Source organism: Loxodonta africana, chromosome 21 (genome assembly GCF_030014295.1).
Source record: "Loxodonta africana isolate mLoxAfr1 chromosome 21, mLoxAfr1.hap2, whole genome shotgun sequence".
NCBI lineage: Eukaryota > Metazoa > Chordata > Mammalia > Proboscidea > Elephantidae > Loxodonta > Loxodonta africana.
The window spans coordinates 33,200,573-33,227,836 of NC_087362.1; the positions used below are offsets into that span (position 1 = coordinate 33,200,573).

Sequence of the window (27,264 nt, forward strand, 5' to 3'; positions counted from 1 at the left end):
CTGATCAAAAGGAGAAACAGAAATGATGGAAGACATGAAGGAATGCGTATGCATAACAAAATCCCGCTTATTTGTTTTGTGTGCGTGTGTTTTTTCTTCTTCCCTTTACTTAATACATTGTTAAGCACCTTGAGGGAGGGTGCCTCTAATCAAATGAATCTGAAACACTGGTATTAGGTTACAATGACCTGGACAGCAGCCTGGCTGCATTGGCCCTGACAGCTGTCAGCTTGTGGCTCTGACACTGACTCACCACATGACAACCCCCACTACCAACCAGGCACCCGAACTGTGCCAGTTCCCAGGCGGGTTCCTGCTCCCGCTTCAGGCTGCCATTCCCCTGGCACTTAACTAAAGAGGAATAGGAGCTGGCCAGCAGCTTCTGCAGTCTTTTTCCTCTTCCCCTTTTCATTCTCCCAAATCCAGGTAGTCTGCAGCCTAGGGAAGAACCAACCCAGCACAAGGGGAAAAAATACACGCAGCTCCAGGAAGGCCAAATGTTGTCCCTTCCAAGACCCTGGACACGGGCTCAGTGCATCCGGAGCCAGCTGTCCTAAGGTGGGCTTCCAGCCACATGGATGCTGGAGTCGCTCTGCACACCTCCTCCTTTCTGCCTGTCAGCGCCGAGGGGCATGGAGGGCCGAGAGCTGCTAGGCCCAGCTGATGGGGACCCACCCTCTCACCCAGCCCCGGACGCAGCGAGGCAGCAAACTTAGAAGGCGCTCACGACTCGACCTATGTCGTCCCGACCCGGTCCCCGCACCCCGCCCCGGCATGTCTTTCAGGAGTCTGGGGGCTCCTCGTCCCCTGGGATGGAAAGCCAGCTCCATCCGAAGCCACCGAGCGCCAACATCTGCTACCGGGGACACCTTCTCCGTCGCCCCTTCTTCCATCCCAGGCACCTTAGGGCGCTCACCAGGGCCCGGGGTGCTATCCCTGTTTCCTTGTCTCTCACGAGCATGGGCTCTGCAGACACCCCGAGGCCCCTGCTCCGACCCCACGAAGACCCACGTCCTTGTCATCCCACTCACAGTCCCCTCACCCCGCCATCCTACGGAGAACCCCGTCCTGTCATCCAAGGCGTCCCCAGCTGCCCCCTTAGAGAGTGTCGCGGGCCCCATCTGCCGTCTCCTCAGAGCCCCGTCCTGTCACCCGGGGCGTCCCCAGCTGCCCCTCTTGTTGAGCCCCGCGGGTCCCGAGGTCCCCATTCGCCGTCTCCTCAGAACCCCGTCCTGACCCGCCGCTCCCCGGCCGTCACTCCCGGGAACGCGCCCTTCCCCTTAGCCCGACGGGCGGGCCCGGAGGCGCCCCGCGGCCCCTCTCACCGCTGCGGCCGGGTGTGCGCTGACGAAGAGCCGGCTGACAGGAGCCCGCCGACGAGGCGCGGGATCCGCAGCTGAGGTGACTGAGCCGGCGGCAAGCAGCCGGGTCGTTCCGAGCGCGCGCCCGGGAGCGGGAGCGCGCGCTGTCAGTCAGCAGTACGGCCCGCCCCACCGCGTCTGCGCAGGCGCGGACGCCTGGCCGCGCCCCTCCCCCCCACGCAGAAGGAATCCCGGGAGCCAAGAGGGCCACGTGACGGGGGCGGGACCGGTCCCAGGACAGGAGCCTTGGCGGTCTTCACCGTGGTGGTGGGCCTGTGGGTCTCTTCTTGCTGTGGGGGCGCTGTTGTCACCGGGTAGGGGTTGATGCCTTTCTAGGCAGGAGGCCTGGTCCCCCTGCCCCATAGGAAACCCTGGCTGAGCAGAATACTCCAGCGCCAGTTCGGAAACCATCTGCAGAAGCGACTTAATAATCGTTGCTATGGAACGTCCCCCAAAACGTAGTCTCCTGGATTCTCTAAAAAACAGGGTGTTCTCTGATTGTAGAACATATTATAGCACCACAGTAGTCAAAACAGCCTGGTACAACAACAGATACCTTGGCCAATGGAACAGAACTGAGCATCCAGACATAAATCCATCCTCATACGAGCAGCTGATATCTGACAAAGGCCCAAAGTCTGTTAAATGGGGAAAAGACAGTCTCTTTAACAAATGGTGCTGGCATAAGTGGATACCCATCTGCAAAAAACTGAAACAAGACCCATACCTCACTCCATGCACAAAAACTAACTCAAAATGGATCAAAGGCCTAAATATAAAATCTAAAACGATAAAGATCATGGAAGAAAAAATAGGGATGCTAGGAGCCTAATACATGGGATAAATAGTATATAAAACATTACCAACAATGTACAAACACCAGAAGAGCTCCTAAAAGTCAAACACTACGCTCATCCAAAGGCTTGATCAGTAGAGTAAAAAGACCGGGAAGAAGTTTTTAGCTACGACATTTCTGATCAGTGTCTGATCTCTAAAATCTACATGATACTGCAAAAACTCAACAACAAAAAGACAAATAACCCAATTAAAAAATGGGCAGAGGATATCAACAAACACTTAACCAAAGACGACATTCAGGCTGCTAACAGATACCTGAGGAAATGCTCATGATCATTAGCCATTAGAGAAATGCAAATCAAAACTACAATGAGATTCCATCTCACCCCAACAAGACTGGCATTAATCCAAAAAACACAAAATAGTAAATATTGGAGAGGTTGTGGAGAGACTGTAACACTTATATACTGCCGGTGGGAATGTAATATGGTACAACCACTTGGGAAATTGATTTGGTGCTTCCTTAAAAAGCTAGAAATAGAACTGCCATATGACCCAGCAATTCCACTCCTTGGAATACACCCTAAATAAGAGCTTTCACACAAACAGATATATGCACACCCATGTTCACTGCAGCACTGTTTACAACAGCAAAAAGATGGAAGCAACCAAGGTGCCCACCAATGGATGAATGGCTAAATAAATTATGGTATATTCACACAATGGAATACCATGAAACGATTAAGAACAACGATGAATCTGTGAAACAATTCATAACATGGAGTAATCTGGAAGGCATTATGCTGAGTGAAATTAGTCAATTGCAAAAGGGCAAATATTGTATGAGACCACTATTATAAGAACCCTTGTTGTTGTCGTTGTTAGGTGCCATCGAGTCAGTTCCTACTCATAGCGACCCTACACACAACAGATCGAAACGCTGCCCGGCCCTGAGCCATCCTTACAATCGTTATTATGCTTGAGTTCATTGTTGCAGCCACTGTGTTAATCCACCTCGTTGAGGGTCTTTCCTCTTTTCCACTGACCCTGTACTCTGCCAAGCATGATGTCCTTCTCCAGAGACTGATCCCTCCTGACAACATGTCCAAAGTATGTAAGACGCAGTCTTGCCATCCTTGCTTCTAAGGAGCATTCTGGCTGTACTTCTTCTAAGACAGATTTGTTCGTTCTTTTGGCAGTCCATGGTATATTCAATATTCTTCGCCAACACCACAATTCAAAGGCATCAATTCTTCTTTGGTCTTCCTTATTCATTGTCAAGCTTTCACATGCATATGATGTGATTGAAAATACCATGGCTTGGGTCAGGCGCACCTTAGTCTTCAGGGTGACATCTTTGCTCTTCAACACTTTGAAGAGGTCCTTTACAGTAGATTTACCCAATGCAATGTGTCTTTTGATTGCTTGACTGCTGCTTCCACAGCTGTTGATTGTGGATCCAAATACAATGAAATCCTTGACAACTTCAATCTTTTCTCCATTTATCATCATGTTGCTCACTGGTCCAGTTGTGAGGATTTTTGTTTTCTTTATGTTGAGGTGCAATCCATACTGAAGGCTGTGGTCTTTGATCTTCATTAGAAGTGCTTCAAATCCTCTTCACTTTCAGCAAGCAAGGTTGTGTCATCTGCATAACACAGGTTGTTAATGAGTCTTCCTCCAATCCTGATGCCCCGTTCTTTATATAGTCCAGCTTCTGGTATTATTTGCTTAGCATATGGATTGAATAGGTATGGTGAAAGAATACAACCCTGACACACACCTTTCCTGACTTTAAACCAATCAGTATCCCCTTGTTCTGTCCGAACAACTGCCTCTTGATCTATGTAAAGGTTCCTCATGAGCACAATTAAGTGTTCTGGAATTCCCATTCTTCCCAATGTTATCCATAATTTGTTATGATGCACACATAAGAACTCTAGATAAAGCTTAAACACAGAAGAAAGTATTCTTTGATGATTACAAGGGTGGGGAGGGAGGGGGAGGGATATTCACTACAAAAAAAATTCACTAACTAGATAATTTTTTTTTTTTTTTTTTTAGGTGAAGGGAAGGGCAACACACAACACAGGGATAGTCTACAACTGGACTAAACCAAAAGCAAAGCAGTTTCCTGAATACAACCAAACGCTTCGAAGGCTAGAGTAGCAGGGATGGGGGTCTGGGGACCATGGTTTCACGGGACATCTAGATCAATTGGCCTAACAAAATGTATTAAGAAAACATTCTGTATCCACTTTGGCAAGAGGTGTCTGGGGTCTTAAACACTAGCAAGCAGCCATCTAAGCTGCATAAATTGGTCTCAACTTACCTGCAGCAGAGGAGAATGAAGAACACCAAAGACATATGGTAAAGATGAGCCCAAGAGACACAAAAGGCCACATAAACCGGAGACTCCATCAGCCTGAGACCGGGAGAACTAGATGGTGCCCGTCTACCACCGATTACTGCCCTGACAGGGACCACAACGGACAATCCCTGATGGAGCAGGAGAACAATGGGATGCAGATCTCAAATTCGCATAAAAAGACCAGGCTTAACGGTCTGACTGAGACCAGAGGGACCCTGATGGTCATGGTCCCCAGATGCTTTGTTAGCTCAAGATTGGAACCATTCCCAAAGCCAACTCAAGACCAGGCTTAACGGTCTGACTAAGAGCAGAGGGACCCTGGTGGTCATGGTTCCCAGATGCTTTGTTAGCCCAAGACTGGAACCATTCCCAAAGCCAACCCTACAGACAGGGATTGGCCTGGACTATAAGATAGACAATGATAGTGGTGAGGAGTGAGCCTCTTGGCTCAAGGAGACACTTGAGGCTATGTGGGTAACTTCTGTCTGGTGGCGAGACGGGAAGGAGGAGGGGGACAGGAGCTGGCTGAATGGACATGGGGAATACATGGTAGAGAGAAGCAATCTGCTGTCTCATTAAGAGGACAGCAGCTAGGAGTACACAGCAAGGTATGTATAACTTTTTGTATGCAAGTCTAACTCGATTTGTAAACTTTCACCTAAAGCACACACACACACACACACACACACACAAAAGGGTGTTCTCCTGAACCCGGGAGAGTCAGGTGGGACAGGCCATTCTGCGAACCAATAAGTAGGTTATTTGGTGATTTTGAGGAGGAATAAAACCCCGGTAGCAAATCAGGGAGATGTAGTTCTGCCTCTGTTGCTTCTGTGCCCTAGGTTCCCCTACCTTTAAAACAAGGATGCCACTTCCTGCCCGCCACATCTCAGTTCTGGTAATGTCAGAACATTAACCAGCATTTTAAAAGAGCAAGCAGGCAAGGATACAATGGTATAGAAGAGCAGTGTAGAGAGAGGCCAATTTATTTTTTGAAAGCGAATGTCTTAAAGAATGGCAGTTTCCACCTCAACTGCTCCAAAAACTCTAGGTCATTCTACACCTTTTCAGCAAATAGAATAAACATAACTTTCAGGTTTAGTTTCTTCCATAGCACCTCAATTTAAAAAAAAAAAAAAGGTAAAAAGTAGAAATGTCTCCTATGGAAGCTTTTTAGTTCTAGAGAAAGGAAATATAGAAACAAAGTGACACCCCCCCCCCCCAAAAATAATTTGGGGTTATGTCAAACTTGGTGAGAATGCCTATCAATGAAGAGAAGAGAATCTGATTCCTGAGGGTTACTCTGATAGTGAAAATTTTTAAAGACATTTCCACAGCTACACTGCAGAGCTGTAGTTCTCCTTCCCTGGTTGCTTATCTGCAATAATAAAACCCTGTCATTAAATAAATGCAATTGCTACCTGAAATGGGGTTGAATGTTGTCTTAGTTATCTAGTGCTGAGAACACAAATTTAGTTTCTCACAGTCAGGTAGGCTAGAAGTCCAAATTCAGGGCATCAGCTCAAGGAGAAGGCTCTGTCAGCTCTGGCAGAAGGTCCTTCTCATCAATCTTCCTCTGGACTAGGAGATTCTCTGTGCAGGAACCTGGGGTCCAAAGGACGTGTTCTGCTCCCTGAGCTACTTTCTTGGTGGTATGAGGTCCCTCCTCTCTCTGCTCACTTCCCTTTCATCTCGTAAGAAAAAAGGTGGTGCAGGCCACACCCCAGGGAAACTCCCTTTACATTGGATCAGGGATGTGACCTTAGTAAGGGAGTTAAAATCCCACCATAATCCTCTTTAACATAATCTAATCTTGCCTCACTGACCACATGCAGAGATTCACATTTACAACACAAGAAAATTACAATTACAAAATGGAAGACAACCACACAATACTGGGAATCATGGCCTAACTAAGTTGACACATATTTTTGTGGGACACAATTCAACCCATGACAAACGTCAATTTAAAAAAAATTGTCTGAAGTCATGGGAGTTATGCAGAAGGAGCTGGAATTCTGCCACTTAGGAGAAAAAGTTGACATAGATTGATGATAAAGCACCTGTCTGGGAAGAATACCTAGTGGAATGTAGACTTGCTTCGAAAAGTTTTAAAGGAGCAACATGAAGAAACAAGCCAGGGGCTGCAATTCTACAAGGTTATGGGGCCTTCAGTGTGGTAGCTGCTTAAGGCCCATTCCAAATTTGGTTGACCAACTTGGTATGTCGTTGTTTTTGTTAGATGCCATTGAGTTGGCTTCAACTGTTAGTGACCCTATGTGCAACAGAACAAAACACTGCCCAGTACAGTCACCATGTATTTGAGAAGCTGACCTCTGGGTGTTTTAAGCTTGGTGTGAACTGACGAAGGGAAGGCGTGTAAGGTAGCTTTCGTTCCCTTAGGTGGACACTACAGGAAACGGGTATGCTTTTCTTTTCGGTCCTTGCAAAGTCCTGTCCTGTGTCCAGCAGAATATAAGTGCTGTCTTGCAGAAAGTATGGGACCAGTGGATGATGGTATCCATGGCTGGAGGAAATCCTCTCTTGGTTCAGTAAGTCAGCCTAGCACAAAGCACCGATTTGTGCTCCCTGAAGCCTGACTTTGGCAAAACCAACTGTTTTGGAAAATCGAAAAGGGAGCACTGTTTGGGGGAAATATAATTTCTCCTCAGGGGACTAATCAGACCTTTCCTTCCCCTACCTCATAAAAAGTCTTCTGATCTTGTCAGAAGGCTGGAGAGAGGCAGATGATATGACCATCTTCAAAAGGGGGAGAAAGTGAGTTCTGCAAACCATAGCCAGTGAGCTTGACATTAGGCCTGGGAAATATTCAGGGCAGATTACTCACAAAAAACATTTGTGAACCCTCAGAAGAGGAAGCCCTAAAACCAAACCTATTGCCATTGAGTCGCTTCTGACTCACAGCAACCTACAGGACAGAGTAGAACTGTCCCATTGGGTTTCCAAGGTTGTAATCTTTATGGGAGCAGGCTGACCTATCTTTCTCCCACAGGGCGGCTGGTGGGAGCAGTCCCATGCTTAACCACTGCGCCACCAGGGGTCCTTTTAGAAGGAAGGAAGCACTGATGAGAAAAATTAAGTCATGCTGGGCTAACCTTACTTCCTTCTGTGAAGTGTAGAGATTGATAAATCATGGAAATACCATAGAAATAGTGTATCTGGACTTCTTGTGTTGTTATTTGCCATCTTGTGGGCTCCAACTCATAGCAACCTTATCCTTAGAGATTAACTATGTACCAAAACAGTCGTCCATTTTTGGATGCTCTTGACTGTTAGACACTTTATCATCTTTCTAATATTTAAAAAGATAGCCACAATATCCAACCTCTCTCCCTCCTCATTAATCATTCTCTAGGACTTGTTTATTTTATTTTCTAAATAACTCTCAAGTCTCTCTCTTCTTTCCACTTCTATTGCTACCATCTTAGTCCAAGCTACCATCATCCCATGCTTTGGCCATAGCAAAAACCTTCTATTGGGTCTCCCTGAGTCCATTTTTTTTCCTCCTACTTAAAAAAATATATATTTTATGTTGGAATACTTTTACATTTACAGAAAAGTTGTGATGATTGTACAAAGAGTACCCAGTTTTTCCTGTTGTTAACAAATAAGATTACCACAGTAACTTTGTCAAAACATACCACTGCAGACATCATAACCTCTTAGATACAATACAATGATCAAATTTTAAAATTTTATCACTGATACAATACTATTATCTAGTATACAAAGTAGATCTTCATTAAATATTAGCTGAATGAATGAATACAGAGTTTAAGATAAGGATATGGTGGCTAGGGGGCAGGAGAAGAAGAAAAAAAACAAAAACAAAACTCTTTGCCATTAGGTCAATTCTGACTCCTGGCGACTTCATCTGTTACACAGTTAACTGAGCTCCATAGGATTTTCTTGGCTGTAATCTTTACCTTTTTCCCCAGAGCCACTGGATGGGTTCGAACCACCAATGTTTTGATCAGTAGTCAAATACAAACCATTTACACCACCCAGGGACCTGTTCGAGTGGTTTGCCCATATTGCTATTTAAAAAAAAAAAAAAAAAACCCGTTGCCGTAGAGTCAATTCTGACTCATAACGACCCAATAAGACAGAGTAGAACTACCCCATAGGGCTTCCAAAGAGCACCTGGTAGATTTGAACTGCCAACCTTTTCTATTAGGGTGTCTTATTTATTTTGAATTACATTTTTATGCATTTAAAAAAGAATAATTAACATTTTTTATGTATTTAAAAAAGAGTATTTGTTCACAGTTAAACAAATACACAAATTACATACTAGTCTGTGTATACTTTTCTGGAGATATTCTATGTATATATAAACAAAAATGTCTCCCCCCACTCTTCTTTTTTACACAGATATACAGTTTTGCACAATAGACTTACTATACCTTGAAGACCATCCATATCAACTTAAAAATCTGCCTCAGTTCTTTTTTTTCAAAATTACACAGCACAGAGTTCCATTTCTTAGTAAAACATACCTAATTTTAATATATTTATTTATAAAAAACTTATAATAATATATCTACAACATATATTTAATATATAGATGGACATATTGGGTGTTGCCAGTCTTTTGCTTCTACAAACATGCTACTGTAAATATCCCAATGCACACGGGCGAGCCTACCTGTAGGATAAATTCCTATGAGTAGAACTGCCAGATCAAAGGTATGTGCACAGGGTTTGTGATTCATATTACTAAATTGCTCTGCAAAGATCCAAACCAATTTACAATTGCATCAATTCGGTCTGCCTTGCCAGCACAGGACACTACCAAACTTTCTATCTTTATCAATCAATTAGATGAAAAATGATGTCTCCTTACGTTAATTTGCATTCATTCCCTTTGCTTTGAATGAGGCTGAGGCTGAATAACAAAAATCAAACCAGGTGCCATGGAATCAGCTCCAACTCATGGTGACCCCATGTGTTTCAGAACAGAGCTGTGCTCTATACGGTTTTCAATGGCTGATTATTTTGGAAGTAGATTTCCAGGCCTTTCTTCCAAGCCACCTCTGGGTGGGCTCTAACCTTTCAGTTAGCAGCTGAACGTGTTAACCATTTGTAATACCCAGGGATTTCTCTTAAAAGGGCTGTTTCCCCATATGAGTGGTTAGCTGGAAGTATAGCTCTGGAAGGTTCAGTATTTACTTCATGGGTAAACAGAATTAACCCTGGAGACCCATGTTCCTTATCCCTGCAAGGGCCTCCACTGTTAAGAAGTTTTCTGCTCTTAGGCCCTTAGTGAAATCAGGGAGAGACAAAAAAACTCTTGTGTTGAACCACAGTCTTAAAACAGGAAGAAACCTTCAAAATAAAGCCTAACCTTCTATTTTAGAGATTAAAGAAAAAAAAAAAAAGCCAAGGCTCAGAGAGGGGAAATGACTTGCAGAAGATGACATACCAATTCTATTGAGAAAGAGATGCAAGTCTCTGATAAGTGTTGAATTGTTTTTGTCAACTGGAGCCATCCCTGTTAAATATTTCAATAAATTATTTTATTGTGCTGTTTCCATTAGCAAAGGTGCAATTTAAACAAGCTATACTAGAAACCAGAAACACAGGCGACACAAGTGTGAGGACTGAGAATTATGGGATAAGCATCCATTCTTCGTTTTTTGAGAAACACTTTGACATATGCTGAAAAGATTATTACATGTCTTCACTGGACAACTTTAATGTGCCTGGCTGCTAACCAAAAGGTTAGAGGCTTGAGCCCACCCAGAAGCACCTGAGAAGAAAGGCCTAGTTATCTACTTCCAAAAAAATCAGCCATTTAAAATCCTATGGAGCACAGCTCTACTCTGACGCACATGGTGTCACCACGAAATTGGAGTCAACCTGACCACACTGGTTTTTTGGTTCACTGGACAACTAGGTGTCTCCTAGCATACCCTTCTGGGTTATTTGGCTCTATGGATCTTTTCTTGTCTTTAAGCTATTCGGTGTAGTGGTTAAGAGCTATGCCTGCTAACCAAAAAGTCTGCAGTTCAAATCCACCAGCCACTCCTTGGAAACCCTATGGGGGAGTTCTATTCTGTCCTATAGGGATGCTATGAGTTGGAATTGACTCGATCAAAGTGGGTTTGGTTTTGATTTGGTTTGTATGTCTAATTGCATTTAGTTTTGGTTTGGTTTGTACATCTGATGTCTGTGGGCAAAAATCCTTTGCATTTCTACTCATAGTGACCGTACAGAACACAGTAGAACTAACTGCCTTATAGGGTTTCGAAGGAGCAGCTGGTGGATTCGAACTGCTGACTTTTTGGTTAGCAGCCGATCTCCTAACCAATGTGCCAGCAGGGCTCCATAAGATATACAAATGAGTTTTATTTGGTAGAAGTTCAATTGATTTCCCTCCCCCACTGTGGAAGAACTCACATGAGTCGGAATCGACTCGACGGCACTGAGTTAGTTTTTTCTGTGGAAGAAGCCAATTTTACATCTACTAAGCAAATTCAGACACCATTCCAGGCTGACTATGTATGTGTCTGCTCTTTCAGTTAAACTTGGAACCAAGTGTAGCATCTCACTGACTCAATCATTAGAGAGTCAAATGAAAATCTTTGGCATGTTTATTTTATAGGTCCCTAGGTGATGTAGTTGGTTTGCTCTCAGCTATTAACCGAAAGTTGGCCTTTGGAACCTACCCTGCGGCACCTCAGAAGAAAGGCTTAGAGATCTGCTTCCATAAGATTACACCCAAGAAAACTTTATAGAGCAGCTCTATTCTGTAACACATGGGTCGCCATGAGTGGGTATGGATGTCAATGGTTTGGGCCTGGTTCATCTAATATTTGTACAAGTGTCATGATTTTACTTTTTTTTTTTTAATTTATTCATTAACACTGCTCAGAGCAGGTACACTGCAAGTACAGTAGCCACTTGCAATCTTGGTGGAACGCAAAGAGAACCATTCTTTCAGTCAATGTAAAAAGAATTGACCATGGATTGGAGGCCTCATTTTTCTCCCTTTTGGAGGCAAGTTCTGAAACAAAGCAGGAGATGGGAGGCCCAAGGTGGACTGACTGAATGCATAGCACCCATGATGAATATACAGATGTATAGTGTTGCTGGATTAGGGTCCGTGCCCAGGAGTAGCCAAGCCAGTGAAACATACTCCAAGTCAGAAAGAGTGAGAAAGTTTATTCAGGAGACGTGTACATCACTGGGGACCCAACAGCAACACAGGCTGTCTCTAATAGGTCCCAGACATCAATTTTAGAGCCTATATAGAATTTTAAAAGGGCTAGAAGTATCTTTGCAGCCTGCAGATGGTATGGCCAGAGGAGTTATTCATTACAAGATAGTGACAAAGGATTATCAGACTGAAGAGATACATGCCAACATCTCTTTATCAGGCTAAAGATATACATATCAGACACTTGGGCTCTGATTTCCATGTGCAGTGTTGTAAGTCACAGGCGGTCTGATAAAACAAAGTACAAAGTCAATAGCATTAGGTCAAAACAAAGTCATTAACAAAGGTATCAGAAGGAAGGAGGAGGCAGGCAGAAGAAGGAGAAAAACTTACAGGTGCATCATGGCGTTAGTTATGTCAAGTTCTCAGCGGCCCATTTTGAAAAGGAGAAAACATGCTGGGGAGTATTAGGGTCACAATAGGACACAATCACATAATTGTAAACCTGTAAAACTGGAATCTTGAAGATTTAGTCCAACCCTTAATTCCAAAAATTTAGCCGAAACAAGAGCTTCTGGGCGCAAGAACAGTAAATAGTGAGATGGTGACTTGCAGACAGTGTGATCCTGATACCTTGTTGTTATGAGTTGATTTTTGACTCATAACAACCCCATGTGACAGAGCAGAGCTGCCCCATAGGGTTTCCTAGGCTGTAATCTTTATGAGAGCAAATCACCAGATCTTTCTCCCACAGAAACGCTGGGTGGGCTGGTAGGGCCAACCTTTCTGTTAGTAGCAGATCGCTGAACTGTTGTGCCACCAAGGCTCCTTTCTGTCATCCCTTAGCTGTCATCATTGTTTTCATCAATCTTACAACTAAGTATCCACCAATTTAACAACACACACTAATTGAGCACTTTTCAGCCCAGGGAAAATGATCCCAAATACTATAAAGAATCCGTAAAAACTAAAATGGATGTTTTTACCTTTGAAAAAACTTAGCTCTTGTCATCTGGAAGTGATCGTTGAGATCCTCTAGTGCCCTAGCCCCTCAGAGACGGGGGCAGGGACTGCGCGGACCCCAAGGTCCCACTTCCAATGCCTACCCTGTGGCCTTCCCTTTGCCTCACCTGCTTTCCGGCTCAATCATTGCCACTCCCGCTCCTTAATTCCTCATTCCCCTGGTTTTCATTCTTATACAACGTACGGGCCACGCCTAAAGTCGGCCAGGAGGCGTAGCGACGGGTTCTGGTCAACTCTGCCTGGGAGTCGTACCGCCTGACGGCGCGGCTTGGGCCCAGTCGCAGCCCGTACCCACACTTTCTCTTCCGGACCTCATTTTGTACGGGTCTCTCTATTGTGGCGAGGGGCGCCCGCGGCTAAGAGCTCTGTTTTCTCAAGTAACTGTGAATCTCGAAGCACTTGCATTCCGGGCGGCTCCAGGCCACTGCGTACCCGCCCACCGAACTCGAGCCCCCCCTTCTCCGGAGGCTGGGGGGCGGTGCCGCTGGATCTGCGCAGGCGCGGCCCCGCTGACCTCGCGGGGTTCACTTCCGGGGGTCGCGCCGCCCGGCTTTCCCGGCTGGGCTCGGGGCACCGGCGCTTGCTAGGTGGCGGCTTCTCTTCCACCCGCCCGGCGTGACCGAGCCGAGCCGCGGGGCCCGCTCCGGCCCGGCCATGCGCGCGGCCGCATGATGCGTCCCCGCCTCGGCCGCTGCAGTTGCCGCCGCCGCCGCCGCCGCAGGCCGGGAGGAGCCGCAGCGCCGGGCGACCCCGCCCGGGCCTCGGGTGAGTGCCACTGGCGGGGCTGGGCAGGCTTCACCCGCTGGCATGGACCCGGTCTCCCCGGCTCGCGACCCTGCAGCTCCCTCTGCTCCCGGTGCGCACATCTCCGACCTCCCTGGGTTGCTCAGGGGGCACCTCTGTGCCTGCTCATGACCTCCGTTGCAGGTGTCTCCTTGTCACTCCCCAGTTGCTGCCGGAGTTGCAATCCCAGCTCTTTGCCTGACCTTGGGTGTAACACTCAGCTCTCTGAGACAAGGTTTTGCCTGTGTGAAATGGGGCCCAGGTGACAAATAACGGGGTTGCCAGAAGAGAGTGGCTATAAACCCTTCTCGAAGCTGTAAAGAGTTCTTTATCGGCATGCATTACAATGGCCTTCTCTGCACATGGCGCGTGGCTTCCTGGATGCTACTGTTCTTCCCTTTTAATTTTTGCAACTTTTTTTTTAGTCTTTGCCAGTTTTCCTCATACCTTCTCCCCTCACCCTCGGTCAGTTGTCTTGGGATGGAGAGTGAGTGATTAGCGGCATCCTAGACAATCAGGGCAGCCTTCATGGCAGCATCTGCATCTCTGTCATGGCAGCGTCTGCATCTGGCTGCAGCCAAGGGTCATCTCTCCTGAGGGGTCACTGCTGCTGGAACTAAGTCCCTTTTTGCTGTTGGATAGACATGCTTTGCTAGTTTATAAATAACCAGTTTATTTTGGTAGTTAAAGTGGACTGTAAGAACTGTGGGTTCATTTGCCTTGTAGCTTGTATTAGTTTGAGTTGTATACCAAGCCAAACCCATTGCCATCGAGTCGACTCTGACTCATAGTGACACTATAGGACAGAGTAGAACTGCCCCATAGGGTTCTCAAGGAGTAGCTGATAGACTGGAACCTTTTGGTTAGCCTAGGAGCTCTTAACCAAATAGGTGATACATAGTTTGTTTTGCAGTATGCTTAGTGTGTGTACTTAAGGTTGCTATGTTTATCTATTTTTCTGTCTTAGATGGCCCAGAAATCTAGGTCAGTATACATTTTTTCCTAAACTCTTCACCTCTCAGATGATGGATTTAATTTTTTCGATGTTGCTTTACAGCTTTTACTTACCTGAAGTCACCTTAAAAAGCAACCTTGTAATATTTGCTTGTTAGGAAGCCAGAACTTTGTTAAAATGAAAGGCTTTGGGGGGTATTTGAAAAAGAGAATGGAGCAGAAGGAATGACTAAATTGCATTTCTGGAACATTCTGAAAATAGAATAGTGAGGGCGATTGAAGTTATTTGGATCATGTATTTTTTGGAGTTAGACTGGTAGGTTCATATTGACCTCTGAGTTGAGAGGTGGAGGAGAACAAGGCTGTCTGAAAAGTAATTTCTTAAAGGATTCATTGAACAACAATTGCAACTATTTATACAGATGTCTCATTTCAAGGTAAAGTGGATAAAAATGGATACAGAAGTATTCTGTTACCAATGGCCCCAGAGCCTGCCCTGTATTTGGTGAATGCTTGGAACTTTGCAGCCATACGAATCAATGGGCCGTCAAAGTCGAAATGTTCTTCAGGAAAGGAAAAGTGTTAGCATGAATAGAATGGTCCTCAGTCTGAGAAAGTACTAAAAAGAACTTCATATAAGAAATCTTGATTGAGCATTTGATTAAATGGGCATACTTGTACCTTCATAGTGAAATGATTGCCTGTTCTTTTGGACTCTTTGGTGTTATAAATAATAAAATCTTGGTTAATTTGAGGAAATGGGTCTAAAACTAAGTTAATTCACATACAAAGGTAATGTTTGGGCTGAATTGAGAGTAGTTTCCTGATGTCTCCAGAACTTACCATCTCCAGTCCCTGCTCAAAGACTCTCCAAGATAAATTTTCCTGAATCAGCTTTTTTGGGTATGTTTCTTAAAACTATTTTCATTATAAAACTTACACACGGAAGGAGCCCTGGTGGCACAGTGGTTAAGCGCTTGGCTGCTAACAAAAAGGTTGACGGTTCGAACCCACAATTCAAAAACTAGAGCATAAAGTACAAAGTCAAAATGCGTACTCTCATGCCTGCTTGTCCAAAGTCAGTCCCCAGGGCCAGTGTGAAAAACTTGTTGAATGACCCTTCGGGTATAGCATGCATCCTTCTATATGGTTTCTTCCTACCTAACAACATGACTATCCCGTCTAGATCGTGGAGGAGACAAAGGCCACTGGGGAGAATTCTCTCAACCTTATTGTAGTTAAAACATTTCTAAATATCTATCAGTCTTTTTCTTCCCCTTACCTCTGAGGAAGAGAGAACCCTTCTTCCTAATATTAACTACTGTGTCTGTGGTTTGGTCGGCTTGTTATGGGACCATGCATTATCATTGACTGTTACTTGCCTCTCTGACTTTCACACGTAGGTTGTGTCTTTAGTATAAGGATAAAAGTGAAATCTTTGGGTATACGTATAAACCATTCCTTGTAGTCCTCCAGCCTACGTGCTCTTGGTGAGGTGTCATGAATGTGTTTTCTCGACCTGACATTTAGATTTTCCCAGAAAAACTCTTAGGAATGTGGAGTTCTCTCCCTTAGCGCTTTTACATTTCTCTTCTACTCCTTTTCTTCAAGGCTCCCCTGGACCTTCAGAATTCCTCCCCCATCTCCCCTTGGTCCTCTCGCATACTTTCTTTTATGTTCCTATGGACTTCGTGCCTACTTTTTTTTTGTCTCAAGCACTCACCCTGATCCACTCATTCATTCAAGGAATATGTATGGAGTGCATGGTGCTAGGTGAGTGCTGGGAGTCCTGCAAGGAACATTCTATTGAGATGATGACAAACAGATGAAAGGAGAAAACAATCAAGGGTGAGAATGGTAGTCAGTGAGGGCAGCAGGCTCCAGATTGCATAGGCTTCATAGGCCACGGTGAGGACTTTGGATTTCATACTAACCTAACCCACAAGGCAGGTCATGGGATGTTTTAAGCAGCGGAGTGATGTGATCTGATTATATCTTTAAAAGGTTGCTCTGAGTGCTGAGTGGAGACTGAGTTGTTGGGAGAGGAGAGACATTAAGTGTAGAAACAAAAGACTGGCTAGGGAACTATCAGGTGAGAGCTGGGCAGGATGGGGAGGTGGAAAGAAACAGCCAGATTTGGGACAGGTTTTGGAGGTAGAGCTCACAGGACTTGCTGATGGGTTGGATGTGGGAGGTGAGGGGTGAAGAGTGAGTCCTCGTATTTTTGACCTGAGCAACTAGATGATTGCCATTTATTGGGGATTTATTGGGGATGAGTAGGGTGGTGACAATTTGGTGGGTGAAGTGAGGATTTTGCGGTGACCCTCGTACAGTGGAGTTGTTGAGTAGCCGGTTGTATATACTTATGATGTGTTACCAATTTGGAAGTTTTTCAGATACAGGTAGTTTTTTAAAAACATGAGACTGAGCTCCCAGGAAAGCATTTAGGGAGATCATGCAGATAAAGGGGGAACCCAGGGCCCTGCCAACAGATACATGTATTGGGGGAGGAGGATATAGTGAGGGACTGAGGTGTGGCTAGTGAGGAAGGAGAAAAACTGTAGGTGTTCGCTCCCTCTTTCTCTCGCTCTCCCCTGCTCCTCCCTGACCCGTTGATGGCTTTCCCTCTCCTGGGTTTCGTAGCTAGTTGTTTGTGTGTTTTCTCAGTTTGTTGTCTGTAAAGTCCAAATGCTATGTTAGCATGATTAAGTATTTTAATAGAAAAGAACTTTCTAGAAAGGGCATGGAAACCCTGGTGGCGTAGTGGTTAAGTGCTACGGCTGCTAACCGAAGGGTTGGCAGTTCGACTCTGCCAGGTGCTCCTTAAAAACTCTATGGAGCATTTCTATTCTGTCCAGGACTTGATGGCACTGGGTTTGGTTTTTAGTTTAGAAAGGGTATGAAAGGTTACTATTCACCGTGTGGATAGTCTACCAGCATATTATTGAGACTTGGCTTTAGTCAGGTCAATCTATTTTTTCCTTAATGGTTAATATTCTGTTTTTTAGATTTAGTAATCTGAGAAAAGAATCATGGTTTCATATGGTGTAAATTATTGGCAGGCTTTGAGAGGACAATCTAAATATTTCATAATTGCAAATTGATGGGAAGAACATTTTCAGAACATAATTGCAATGTAAGTACACCATGGTAGATTATCTGACTGCGAAGGTCATTTAAGATGCTGTCCATGGTCTTTCCTCTAGTCACAGAGATTCTGGCGCTCTGTAGTTTTCTCAACCCTGGTGGCTTAGTGGTTAAGTGCTATGGCTGCTAACCAGTAAGGCTGGCAGTTTGAATCCACCAGGTTCCTTGGAAATCCTATGAGACAGTTCTACTCTGCCCTATATAGGGTCACTATGAGTCTGAATTGACTTGATGGCAATGGGTTTGGTTTTTTTTTTTTGTTGTTGTTGTTGTTTTCTACCCTCTTCTGGCCCCCACCCTGTTCACTTTTACCCCGCAGGTTAATAACATACATACCTTGGGTTTAAGTGCTTGACCTTTGCCTCTCCTTGAGCCACCTGTTTGCATACTCATACCCAAGATCTTATCATTACACTGAAGAGCAGCACCTACTCTGAATTCTTTAAATTCTTCTTGCTCACCTAGCCTAAGTCCTATCTGGCTACCTTTCCACTTCTGCTAAATCTGTTTCTCAGACTCAGCAATACTTCCAGGTCCTTGAAAGTTTCTGTTACCTGGCTTGTCGAGCTACTCCTTCTTCATCCTGGAACCTCCTGGTTTATCATTTCAGCTCAGGTCTTGCCTTTGATAACTGGTTTTCCATTATAGCATCTTTGCTAATCACCGCTCCACAATCTACAACATATTGGATTGGGCAAATCTGCTGGATTTCTTTAAAGTGTTAAAAAACAAGAGAGGACAAAGGTGCACCTGACCCAAGCCATGGTTATTTCTAGTCGTCGTATGTGCAAGTGAAAACTGGACAGTAAATAAGGAAGACCAAAGAAAATTGATGCTTTTGAATTATGGTGTCGGTGAGGAATATTGAGTATACCTAGGACTGCCAAAAGAATGGACGGGTCTGTCTTGGAAGAAATATAGCTAGAATACTCCTTAGAGGCAAGGATGGTGAGACTTCATCTCATGTACTTTGGACATGTTATCAGCAGGGACTAGTCCCTGAAGAAGGACATCACACTTGGTAAAGTAGAGGGTCAGTGAAAAAGAGGAAGACCCTATACTAAATGAATTGACACAGTGGCTGCGACAGTGGGCTCAAACATTGCAACGATTGTGAGGATGGTGCCGGAGCAGGCAGTGTTTTGTTGTTGCTGTGAGTCGGAAGAAAGGCCTGGCAGTCTGCTTCTGAAAGGTCGCAGCCTTGAAAACCCTAGGGAGCAATTCTGCTTTGCATACATGGGATCGCCAGGCCTGTCTTAAGGCACCTTGGTGTGGGTTTGAACTGCTGACCTTTTGGCTAGTAGTTGAGCGCTTAACCATTTGCGCCAGCCAGGGACTCCTTACAAAAGTCTGGCGCCTCCTGTTCCAGCAGATGAACTCCAGAACCGTCATTAGCTTTTTAAGTGGACTACCACCTTGTCCCTTTTGTCATGTTTCCCTTCACTCTTCTCATGCTCCCTGAGCTGTAGGCTGTCTGGTAAAACCCCTCTTGCCTCTGTGCATTCTTATATTGTCCTCTCCTTCTGTCCTCATCCTGCTTCTCTGTCGAGGCCCACCTCAGCTGCTGCCTTCTCTATTGACACTTACTGGTTCCTCTAGACAGAATTAGCAGCTGCCACCTCGCTCCCTCCATCACACTTCTAATTCGGGGACCACACTTACCACATTATTTACCAGGCTGATTCCCACCTCCGCTGCTTTGTGGGTGCCCGTGGACGGAAGCTGGTGTCCGCTGTGATTTGGCGTCCTTGGGGCCGTGCATAGAGTGTGGTGCTTGGGAGTCCCCCCCCCCACCCACGTTTGTTGAATTAAATAGATCCCTCATGGCAGGGTTGGAGTTTGCTTCCTATGCTGCTTCTGTGCCTGAAGCAGAGATTTGCTTCTTTCTGTTTTTCTCGGCCATCAGTGGGCATAATAGTAAAGCAGTGCCAAGTTTAAACAGTGCTTTAACAGAAATGGGACGCCAGAGAAGGGTAGACACTCATATTACTGCAGTAGTAAAAATCATTATATAGGCCGTCTGTTTTGTAGTAGCTGCTTCTTTTCAGTTGTTCACGAGAAATACTTTTTCTGTTTATGATCAAGGGAAAAAGAGGGGACGAAATTACAAAGCTTGCCTGAAGTTACAGATGAAAGTAAACCTAAGAGAGGACCTAAGTAAGTTAGGGTCATGACTCATAAATGCAGTTTCTATAGGAAGAAAACCATTGTAGCAGCTGTCCAGGACTTGACTTTTGCCACACCCTTTCACACCTGCCACACATACCTGTGTTTTTTTTTTTTTTTTCCTGTTAATTTTTTACTGAGGTACAATTTATATCCAATGAAGTACACACGTTAAGTGTATAGTTCATTGTTCTCTTTAACGGCTCATTGAGTTTTATTTTGACGAATGCGTATACCTGTTTAACTCCATTCCCTATCAAGGTAGAAGACATTTCCATCATCTAGGAAAGTTACCTGGGGCCTCTAGTCATACTGTGCTCAAACCCTTATTCTCATTTCTTCCAACAGACATTTATTTTCCTGTTTTAGTGTATATAAATGGAATCATAACATACACGCTCTTATGTCTGACTTCTTTCACTCACCATAATGTGTATGAGATTTACCCATCTTGTTGCATGGACAGTGACTTCCTCCACTCCACCTCCCCCCACCCCTTGTTTATTTTGCTGAGAAGTGCGCCACTGTATGAATATACCACAATTTGTTTATTCATCTTCTGTTGATGGATATTTGGATTGTTTCCAGTTTGGGAACATTTGTCCATTATGTTATGAATAAAGCTGCTATGAACATTCTCATACAAGTTTTTGTGTCCATATTCATACTCATTTTTCTTAGATAAATACCTAGAATTAGAATTGTTGAGTCACAAGGTAGGTATTTGTTTAACTTCGAGAAAGTGCTAGGTCATTTTCCAAAGTGGTGGTTGTACTGGTTATTTTTTTTTTTATGTATAATAATAATTGGGGATTTGGATTCACTGTGGAAATTCTGCTATAGACCCAACACCTGGAGTGGGCACAGACCCAGGAGCTGTCCTCTTGTGTACATTTGCACCTGTTCTTCCTTCTTACAGGGAGCCCTGGTAGTGCAGTGATTAACTGAAAGGTCAATGGTTTGAACCCACCAGCAGCACCATGGGAGAAGGCACCTGGCAATCTGCTTCCATAAAGATTACAGCCTTGGAAACCGAATAGGGTAGTTCTATTCTGTCCTACAGGGTTGCTATGAGTCGGAATCGACTCAACAGCATTGGGCTTTTTTTTTTTTTTTAACTTCTTGCCTCCATCATCACCCCATCTGCTTGGAAAAGCTCAATCGCTCATCAAGTCCCTTCTCAGGCATCACTTTCTCTGTGAAAATCAATCCCTGACCTCTCGGCTGGAAGGTTGCTGAATGTGAACTTGAACGTTGCCCTGATGCTGTCATCAAAGGCATGTGTGGAGAGAGTGAGGTGTTGTCCCCAGAAGTCTAGGAAATACCTCCAGAGGCTGGTATCTGCATCTTACCCAGAGGCTGTTGAGTTTGCAGGCTGGCTGGCACACACCTCCAGCAAGAGAACAAACCATGTAAGGGGTGCTGGGAAGAAGAGGGTGTCAGGAACACACCCTGTCTCAGAGGGGATGGCAGCAGTTCTCAGGGCTCCACTAGGGAATGTGGGTATGTGCTGGGCAGAGTGGGGTAGTAACCACTCTGAAAGGGGGCAGGCGTGTTCTGGTAGTGCTGAAGGGGAGCTGCCTTTCACCAAGGGAGTTTTTAGTGATGGAGAGGTCCAAGATGCAGCGGGGTAGCACCCTAAGGAAGTATGTGCGCTGCGTACCTAGAGACCACCCTACAGGAAAGGCCGTTGTCACCAAGGAAACCACAGTCGGAGCCGGGCAGAGGTGACCAGCTGCATAGGTGGTTTCTTTCTATCCTATGTCCCTTCCCAGCCCCAGCTTAAGAATGATTACCCCCTCACCTCTCCACATACACATACATTTCCTACGTGTTTCAGGGTAATGTAAGACCAGAGTGCCTTCTCTACCCTCAGATGTTTGAGCCACAAGCTTGAGCAGGGGAAAGAAATGGAGTTTCATTTTTATATAAGATCCATGGAGGGACTGGAACCCTCACTCACTGCTGGTGGGAATGTAAATTGATACATCCACTTTGGAAAGCAGTCTAGCAATTTCATAGAAAATTACACTTAGACGTATCATGGAATTCAGCCCTTCCATTGCTAGGTATTGTAAGCAAGAGAAATGAAAGCACGTGTCTGTACAAAGACTTGTACCTGAATATTCCCAACAGCTTTCCTTGTAATTGCCCAAAACTGGAAAAAACCCAGCTGTCCATCAGCAGGCAAACTGGTAAACAGATTGTGGCGTATCCACGCCATATTCAGGAATAAAAAGGATTGGACTTTGTGAAGCACACAACAGTGTAGGTGAACTGCAGAATAATCATGCTGGGTGAAGGCAGCCAGACAACAGTACATACTGGATGAGTCCACTCACACTAAATCCTAGAGAATAGGAACTCATCTGTAGTAGCTGCAGGGCTGGGGCAGGGATGAGGGGATGGGACACTTTGGGGGTGCTAACCATCTTGACTGTGGTGAAGGCTTCACAAGTCAAAACTTAGCAAATAGGGCTCTTTCCATAGGTGCAGTTTATTTATGTGCCATTTGTACCTAAATACAGCTTGAATAACCAGTTGCCACTGAGTCAGTATCGACTCGTGGTGACCCTTTGTGTGTCAGAGTAGAACTGTACCCCACAGCATTTTTCAATGGCTGATCCTCTGGAAGTTAACTACCAGGGGCTTCTGTATGGGCTCGAACCTCCAAACTTTTGGTTAGCAGCCTAACCGCTTGCACCAGCCAGGGACCCCTTAAAAAAGAAGTGGATCCAGTGTATTAAGCAGGCCACCGTTTGTGGACAGTTGCAGCTCAGGTTAGGCAGCTTTTGTCTGGATTCTTTCTTGAGAGAGATTAACACCTTGTAGGGTGTTGATTTGATACAGTCCTCTCATTCCATCCCTATTTTCCGCTGTGCCCTGTTGAATCCCTTAAAGTGATCACAGGCAGAAGCCGGGCCAGGCTGGGCAGTTCTTAAACTTAGGCCCCGTCCAGACTTGAAGTTTGGTAGAAGAAATGAGAATAGGCCAGTAACCTAAGGAGACAGAGTCAGGGGAGAACTTTCAACATTGTAAAAATACATACTGTATTCATAGCAACATAAAGGAAAGTTTTTTTAAGATTTTCCATTAAAGTCCATTAAAGTTTAATTGCCAAAAAAAAAGCAGAAATCATTTTTTTACTCAGAATTCAGGTTGTCAGAATAGCCTAAGCAAATATTATTTTTATCATAATAGTGAATAAAGTAGTTTTTTATCACAGTAGTGAAGACATGAATATCAACAATGAATGGTGAGTGAAAGAGTATGTTACATCCTGGTAAATGTTATGTTTAAAGTGTCAAAAGTCTTGTAACTTATTGCTAAGGAGATATACCTACCTTGGGTTTCTGAAATTTTAGTCCAAAATTCTTTACACGCTCGTGGATCAGCTCTGGGACAACACTGGGAAGGTTCTTTCCAGAAAATGTGCATGATTTTTATCAGGCATCCCCTGTGTTGGGCTTCCTGTTTTTTGGAGGATGGGCCTCCTGGATTGATTTTTGTTTGTTTTTTATTCCTAAGGTCTTTCTCTTTGTTCATGACCTAGTTGTCCTTTCTGGGAGATTTCCTCATGGCTGTTGTCCAGTCTTATTCGTAAGCTTTTAAATCCTGCCTGTCGTGTTTTTATTTTTCAATAACTAGGAGGTTCTCAGAATGTTCTTTTTGTTTCATGGAAACAACCTGGTCTCTGCTTTCTGAGAATGCTCACAGTAGCTGCGCACTGCGCCCGGCTTTCTTCTATGCATTGTGCCTGTCCTGAATTCTTTTCCCCTATTTCATCTTTTGGGCTCTTTCATGAGACGTGTTTTGGGCTTTCTACAAAACATCTGCTCCGTGCTGTTCGTTTGTATTTAAGAGTGAGACAAAGCAGCAGCTGGGCCCGTGGGCCTGCGCTCAGGGCGTCCTCTGTCTGCATCTCAGGGAAGTCTGGCAGTGACCCTGACCTTTATGTTGGGATTCCTCCGCATCTTGGTGTCTTTAGACCTTTTCTCCCAGGCCAGGTTAGCGTTTCCAGAGAGGATACCTCGGTCCTCCCCCATCCAGTGAGAGGGGGTGTCCCATCCTTTAGGAGGGGCTCTGCTCAGTCTCATATGTTCTGCCCATGGTTTGTCCCCTCCCTCGATGGGACCCGATGTCCCCTGGGTAGTGCCGCCCCAGCTCACCTCCTGTCTTCTCTGTGACTCCTTTGCACGGCAAGACCTTGTGGACCCTTGCAGTTTGGGCTAGGCAGCTTTGGTCTGGATTTTCCTGGGGGATCTTTCTTGAAAGCGATTTTGGTTTGCAGATTTGATTTTAACACTGGGGCTAAAATAGCAGGAGGGTAAATGGACAGGTTTAAAATACAGCAGTTAATTTTCAGGATTGTTATCACTGTATTAGTGATGAAACCAGGAGCAGCGACATCATAGTTAAGGGTAGTACCGTAATTCCAAAGGACAGCATAAAATGTTATATTGCTGTATAAGCTCTGAAAATTCACCCTACTTTAAGAAATAGGGCATACTTTCTGTCATAAAGAACTTTTCTAATCAGATTGCATTATCTTTCAGATCCTATCACATAGGAACACTATGCACCTTAAGACCCTGAAGAAAAGGCGCAAAATGTTCAAGTAATGTTCAGAAATATTTTTTGAGGTAAGAGTATGATTATTTAGCTCTATAGTCACTATTTTTTTTTAACAGCTGACATCAACTTGTATATTATTGAAAAAGTATTACTTGCGTGTGGTAAACAGACACAGTACAAAAGATTCACGGTAAATCTTTGTTTTCACCTGCTGTCTTTGGTTTGCAAACCACCTCTCCTAAAAAGGGAGGATGTCTTTGGAAGAGGATTTGATCATAAGTTATTAGCAAGTATTCCAAGATGAGGGAGCATTTGAATGGGAAACGCTCAGGTGTAAATGTCATGGGACGTTTTTGCTTGTGTGGTTGACCCTTAAGTAATGGAGATCTGTGGTGGTGATGTAGTGTTCTGGGAAACTGGCCTTTATTAAATGTGATGATAAAAAGCCTAAGTTCAGGCGTGTAGACAAATTCTCATTAAATCAGCCATCAAAGTAGAAAGATGACGATGTGATGTGGTTTTGACGATTAGTGAATGCAGAGTGCTTTCTAGTTTCTCTCAGAAACGATCTAATAGCATTAAATAGATAGCAATTTCGGTATTTAGCCTAGTCTAAGACTGCGTCCTTCCTTGTAATGCATGTGTCCATTTTAGTTTGCATCTCAAATAATTGCCGTGCCATTTGCTCTCCCATCCCCAGTATTTTTAGATGAGGTCCAATGTAAAGGAATTGTTTCTTCATTTCCTCCCCTCCCTTCCTGTTACATTAGTGAAGTGTAAATACAGTGAGTCAGCGGAATGCCATTGCAACTGTTTACAGATAATCCATCCAGCCTAACCTTGCCTTGCTCATTGATTGCTTTCTTGAAAATAAAATAACTTTTGGATATCAGATTATTTTCCTATTGATTTCTTTCATACATTTGGCTCTAAAGCACAGAGCATTAGGTGTCCACATCCTAAGGCCCATCTAGGAATGTCCTGCCATCCTCAGCCTTTTGTGTCTTTGTGGTTACTCTTCCCACCAGCTCTACCTGCCCTCTGACCCCCAGGTAAGGGCATAGCACCACAGGGCTGCAGCCTGGTCTCTTTGGCAGTTCTCACCAGTATCTGAACCAAGAAGGTTGAGTTGAAGTGGCCCAGGCGTTTGCTACGTGCACTTTTGGAAGACTTAGGTGATCTGCTTTCTGGTAGAACTTGCACTGCCCAAACCTTATGCTCTGAAAAGGACTCATCTGTCCCTGGACTTGTGTCTTCCTGCCTAGTAAGGCAGCACCCATTTCTTATAGAATGTGTCATCCGTGAGAAGTGCCCGTAAAGCAAGGTGATGCTGGCCAGAGGAGGTTCTCAGCTTAAAGCCTTATGAATACACAAGTGTAAATTTAACAGAAGACTTTGGCTTGTGTGGTTGACCCTTACTAAAGGAGGTCTGTGACACTGCAAGTAGGGTTCTGGGAAACTGGGCTTTATTTAATATGACAATAAAGAGCTTAGGACTCTTTACCTGCAAAATAGGCAGAGAAATTAATGCATTCCTCGTTCTTTCATCATGCAGGTTGTTAATGTCTTCTGAGCGGTCTACTCTAGTCATTCGTGGAACTGTTGACTGGTGATCGGACAGAGATCAGGCCGTGGGGGTCTTGGTGGTGTGGGTAGGAGCAGGGGTAGCATGAGACCCACTTCTACTGTTGCTAGGGAACTGGGTGCTGTGATTTTGCATACAGCATATTCTTTCCGTTATCTTCGTTAGGTGGCTGTGGCTAGCCTTGGGTGATGATGGTTTTATAGATACAGTCCTAACCTACACGGTAGGATTTATTGTGTTGTAACACAATCTGTAAGGTAAAGATTTAAAAACTCAGATCTTAGTTAAAATTTTATGTTCTTTTCTGATATGTGTGTTTAGACTGTCTTTATCAAGTGGTCAAGGGAAGTGGCGACCCATCACATTTAAGGTGGCATGTGAGTGTCCATGTATATGTGCACGCGTGTGTGCGAGAGCATGTGTGTGTGAGTGTGTTGTGTGAGCATGCATGTATGTGTGTGAGCACATGCGCATGTGAGAGCATGTGTGTGAGCCTGCATGTGTGTGCGTTTTCTCCCGTGAGCCTGACTGCGCTGTACGGTCCCCCTGCAGGGAAATCATGCAGTCATCAGGACACAGGCTCCGAGATGTCGAACATCATCCTCTCCTGACTGAAAATGACAATTACGACTCCTCGTCCTCTTCCTCCTCCTCTGAGGCCGACACGGCAGATAGGGTGTGGTTCATTCGGGATGGCTGTGGCATGGTCTGCGCTGTCATGACCTGGCTTCTGGTCGTCTACGCCGACTTCGTGGTGACATTTGTCATGCTGCTGCCTTCCAAAGACTTCTGGTACTCTATGATCAACGGGGTCATTTTTAACTGCTTAGCGGTCCTCGCCTTGTCATCTCACCTGAGAACCATGCTCACCGACCCTGTGAGTATTTGCTCTGCCTCTGGATTGTTCTGTCTCGTCCAGTCTCATGTTTACACCACAGGCTGCTATGGCGAAGGGCCTCCTGCTCGCACAGTCCCAGGTTCCTCTCAGCCGCTGGGCACAGGCTTGTAGCATTTTCCATGTCTCAACTGAAGAGCGAACGTTGCTTAAATAGAAGTGACGCCATGGCATATTCATAGAAAATGCTATCCATTATTGGGGTTGTTGCTTATTCCAATGAATAGATAACCTCTATTCTGTACTAGATAACCTCTAAAATCCCTTCTAGTTTAAATATTTTGTTTCTCTAAAGGGTGGACTAAAAGCTGGGAGGCCTGGGTTTTAGATTTCGCCACTTCACTAATCTTTGAGTTGTCTTTTGACGTAATTTAACCCCTTTGAGCCAAAGGTTAGATATTGTCTCTAAGTTCTTTCTGGTTC

General features: G+C 44.7%; 2 protein-coding genes across 8 annotated transcripts in view; one reads left to right on the forward strand and one right to left on the reverse strand.

Moving 5' to 3' along the window:
- KIAA0513 (KIAA0513 ortholog) overlaps nucleotides 1-13,168 on the reverse strand; it is a 110,392-nt gene extending 97,224 nt beyond the window's left edge. For 3 of the 6 annotated variants that reach the window (XM_064273718.1, XM_064273720.1, XM_064273717.1), the window contains exon 1: nucleotides 1,326-1,455. The gene's annotated coding sequence lies outside the window, so the exon portion shown is untranslated. Of the gene's footprint in view, nucleotides 1-1,325; nucleotides 1,457-12,843 lie in introns of those variants that run through there. The other 3 variants (XM_064273719.1, XM_064273710.1, XM_064273711.1) reach the window with 2 other exon arrangements.
- Nucleotides 13,169-13,403: 235 nt separating this feature from the next.
- Nucleotides 13,404-27,264, forward strand: part of ZDHHC7 (zinc finger DHHC-type palmitoyltransferase 7) — a 36,558-nt gene continuing 22,697 nt past the window's right edge. Inside the window, exons 1-3 of one of the 2 annotated variants that reach the window (XR_002787722.2) lie at nucleotides 13,404-13,501; nucleotides 24,343-24,429; nucleotides 26,499-26,823. Coding sequence is in view for 1 of the 2 variants with exons in the window: in XM_003418079.4 (XP_003418127.1) it covers nucleotides 26,506-26,823 (318 nt within the window). In the remaining variant the exon portion in view is untranslated. The remainder of the gene's footprint in view (nucleotides 13,502-24,342; nucleotides 24,430-26,498; nucleotides 26,824-27,264) is intronic. The other variant, XM_003418079.4, reaches the window with a different exon arrangement.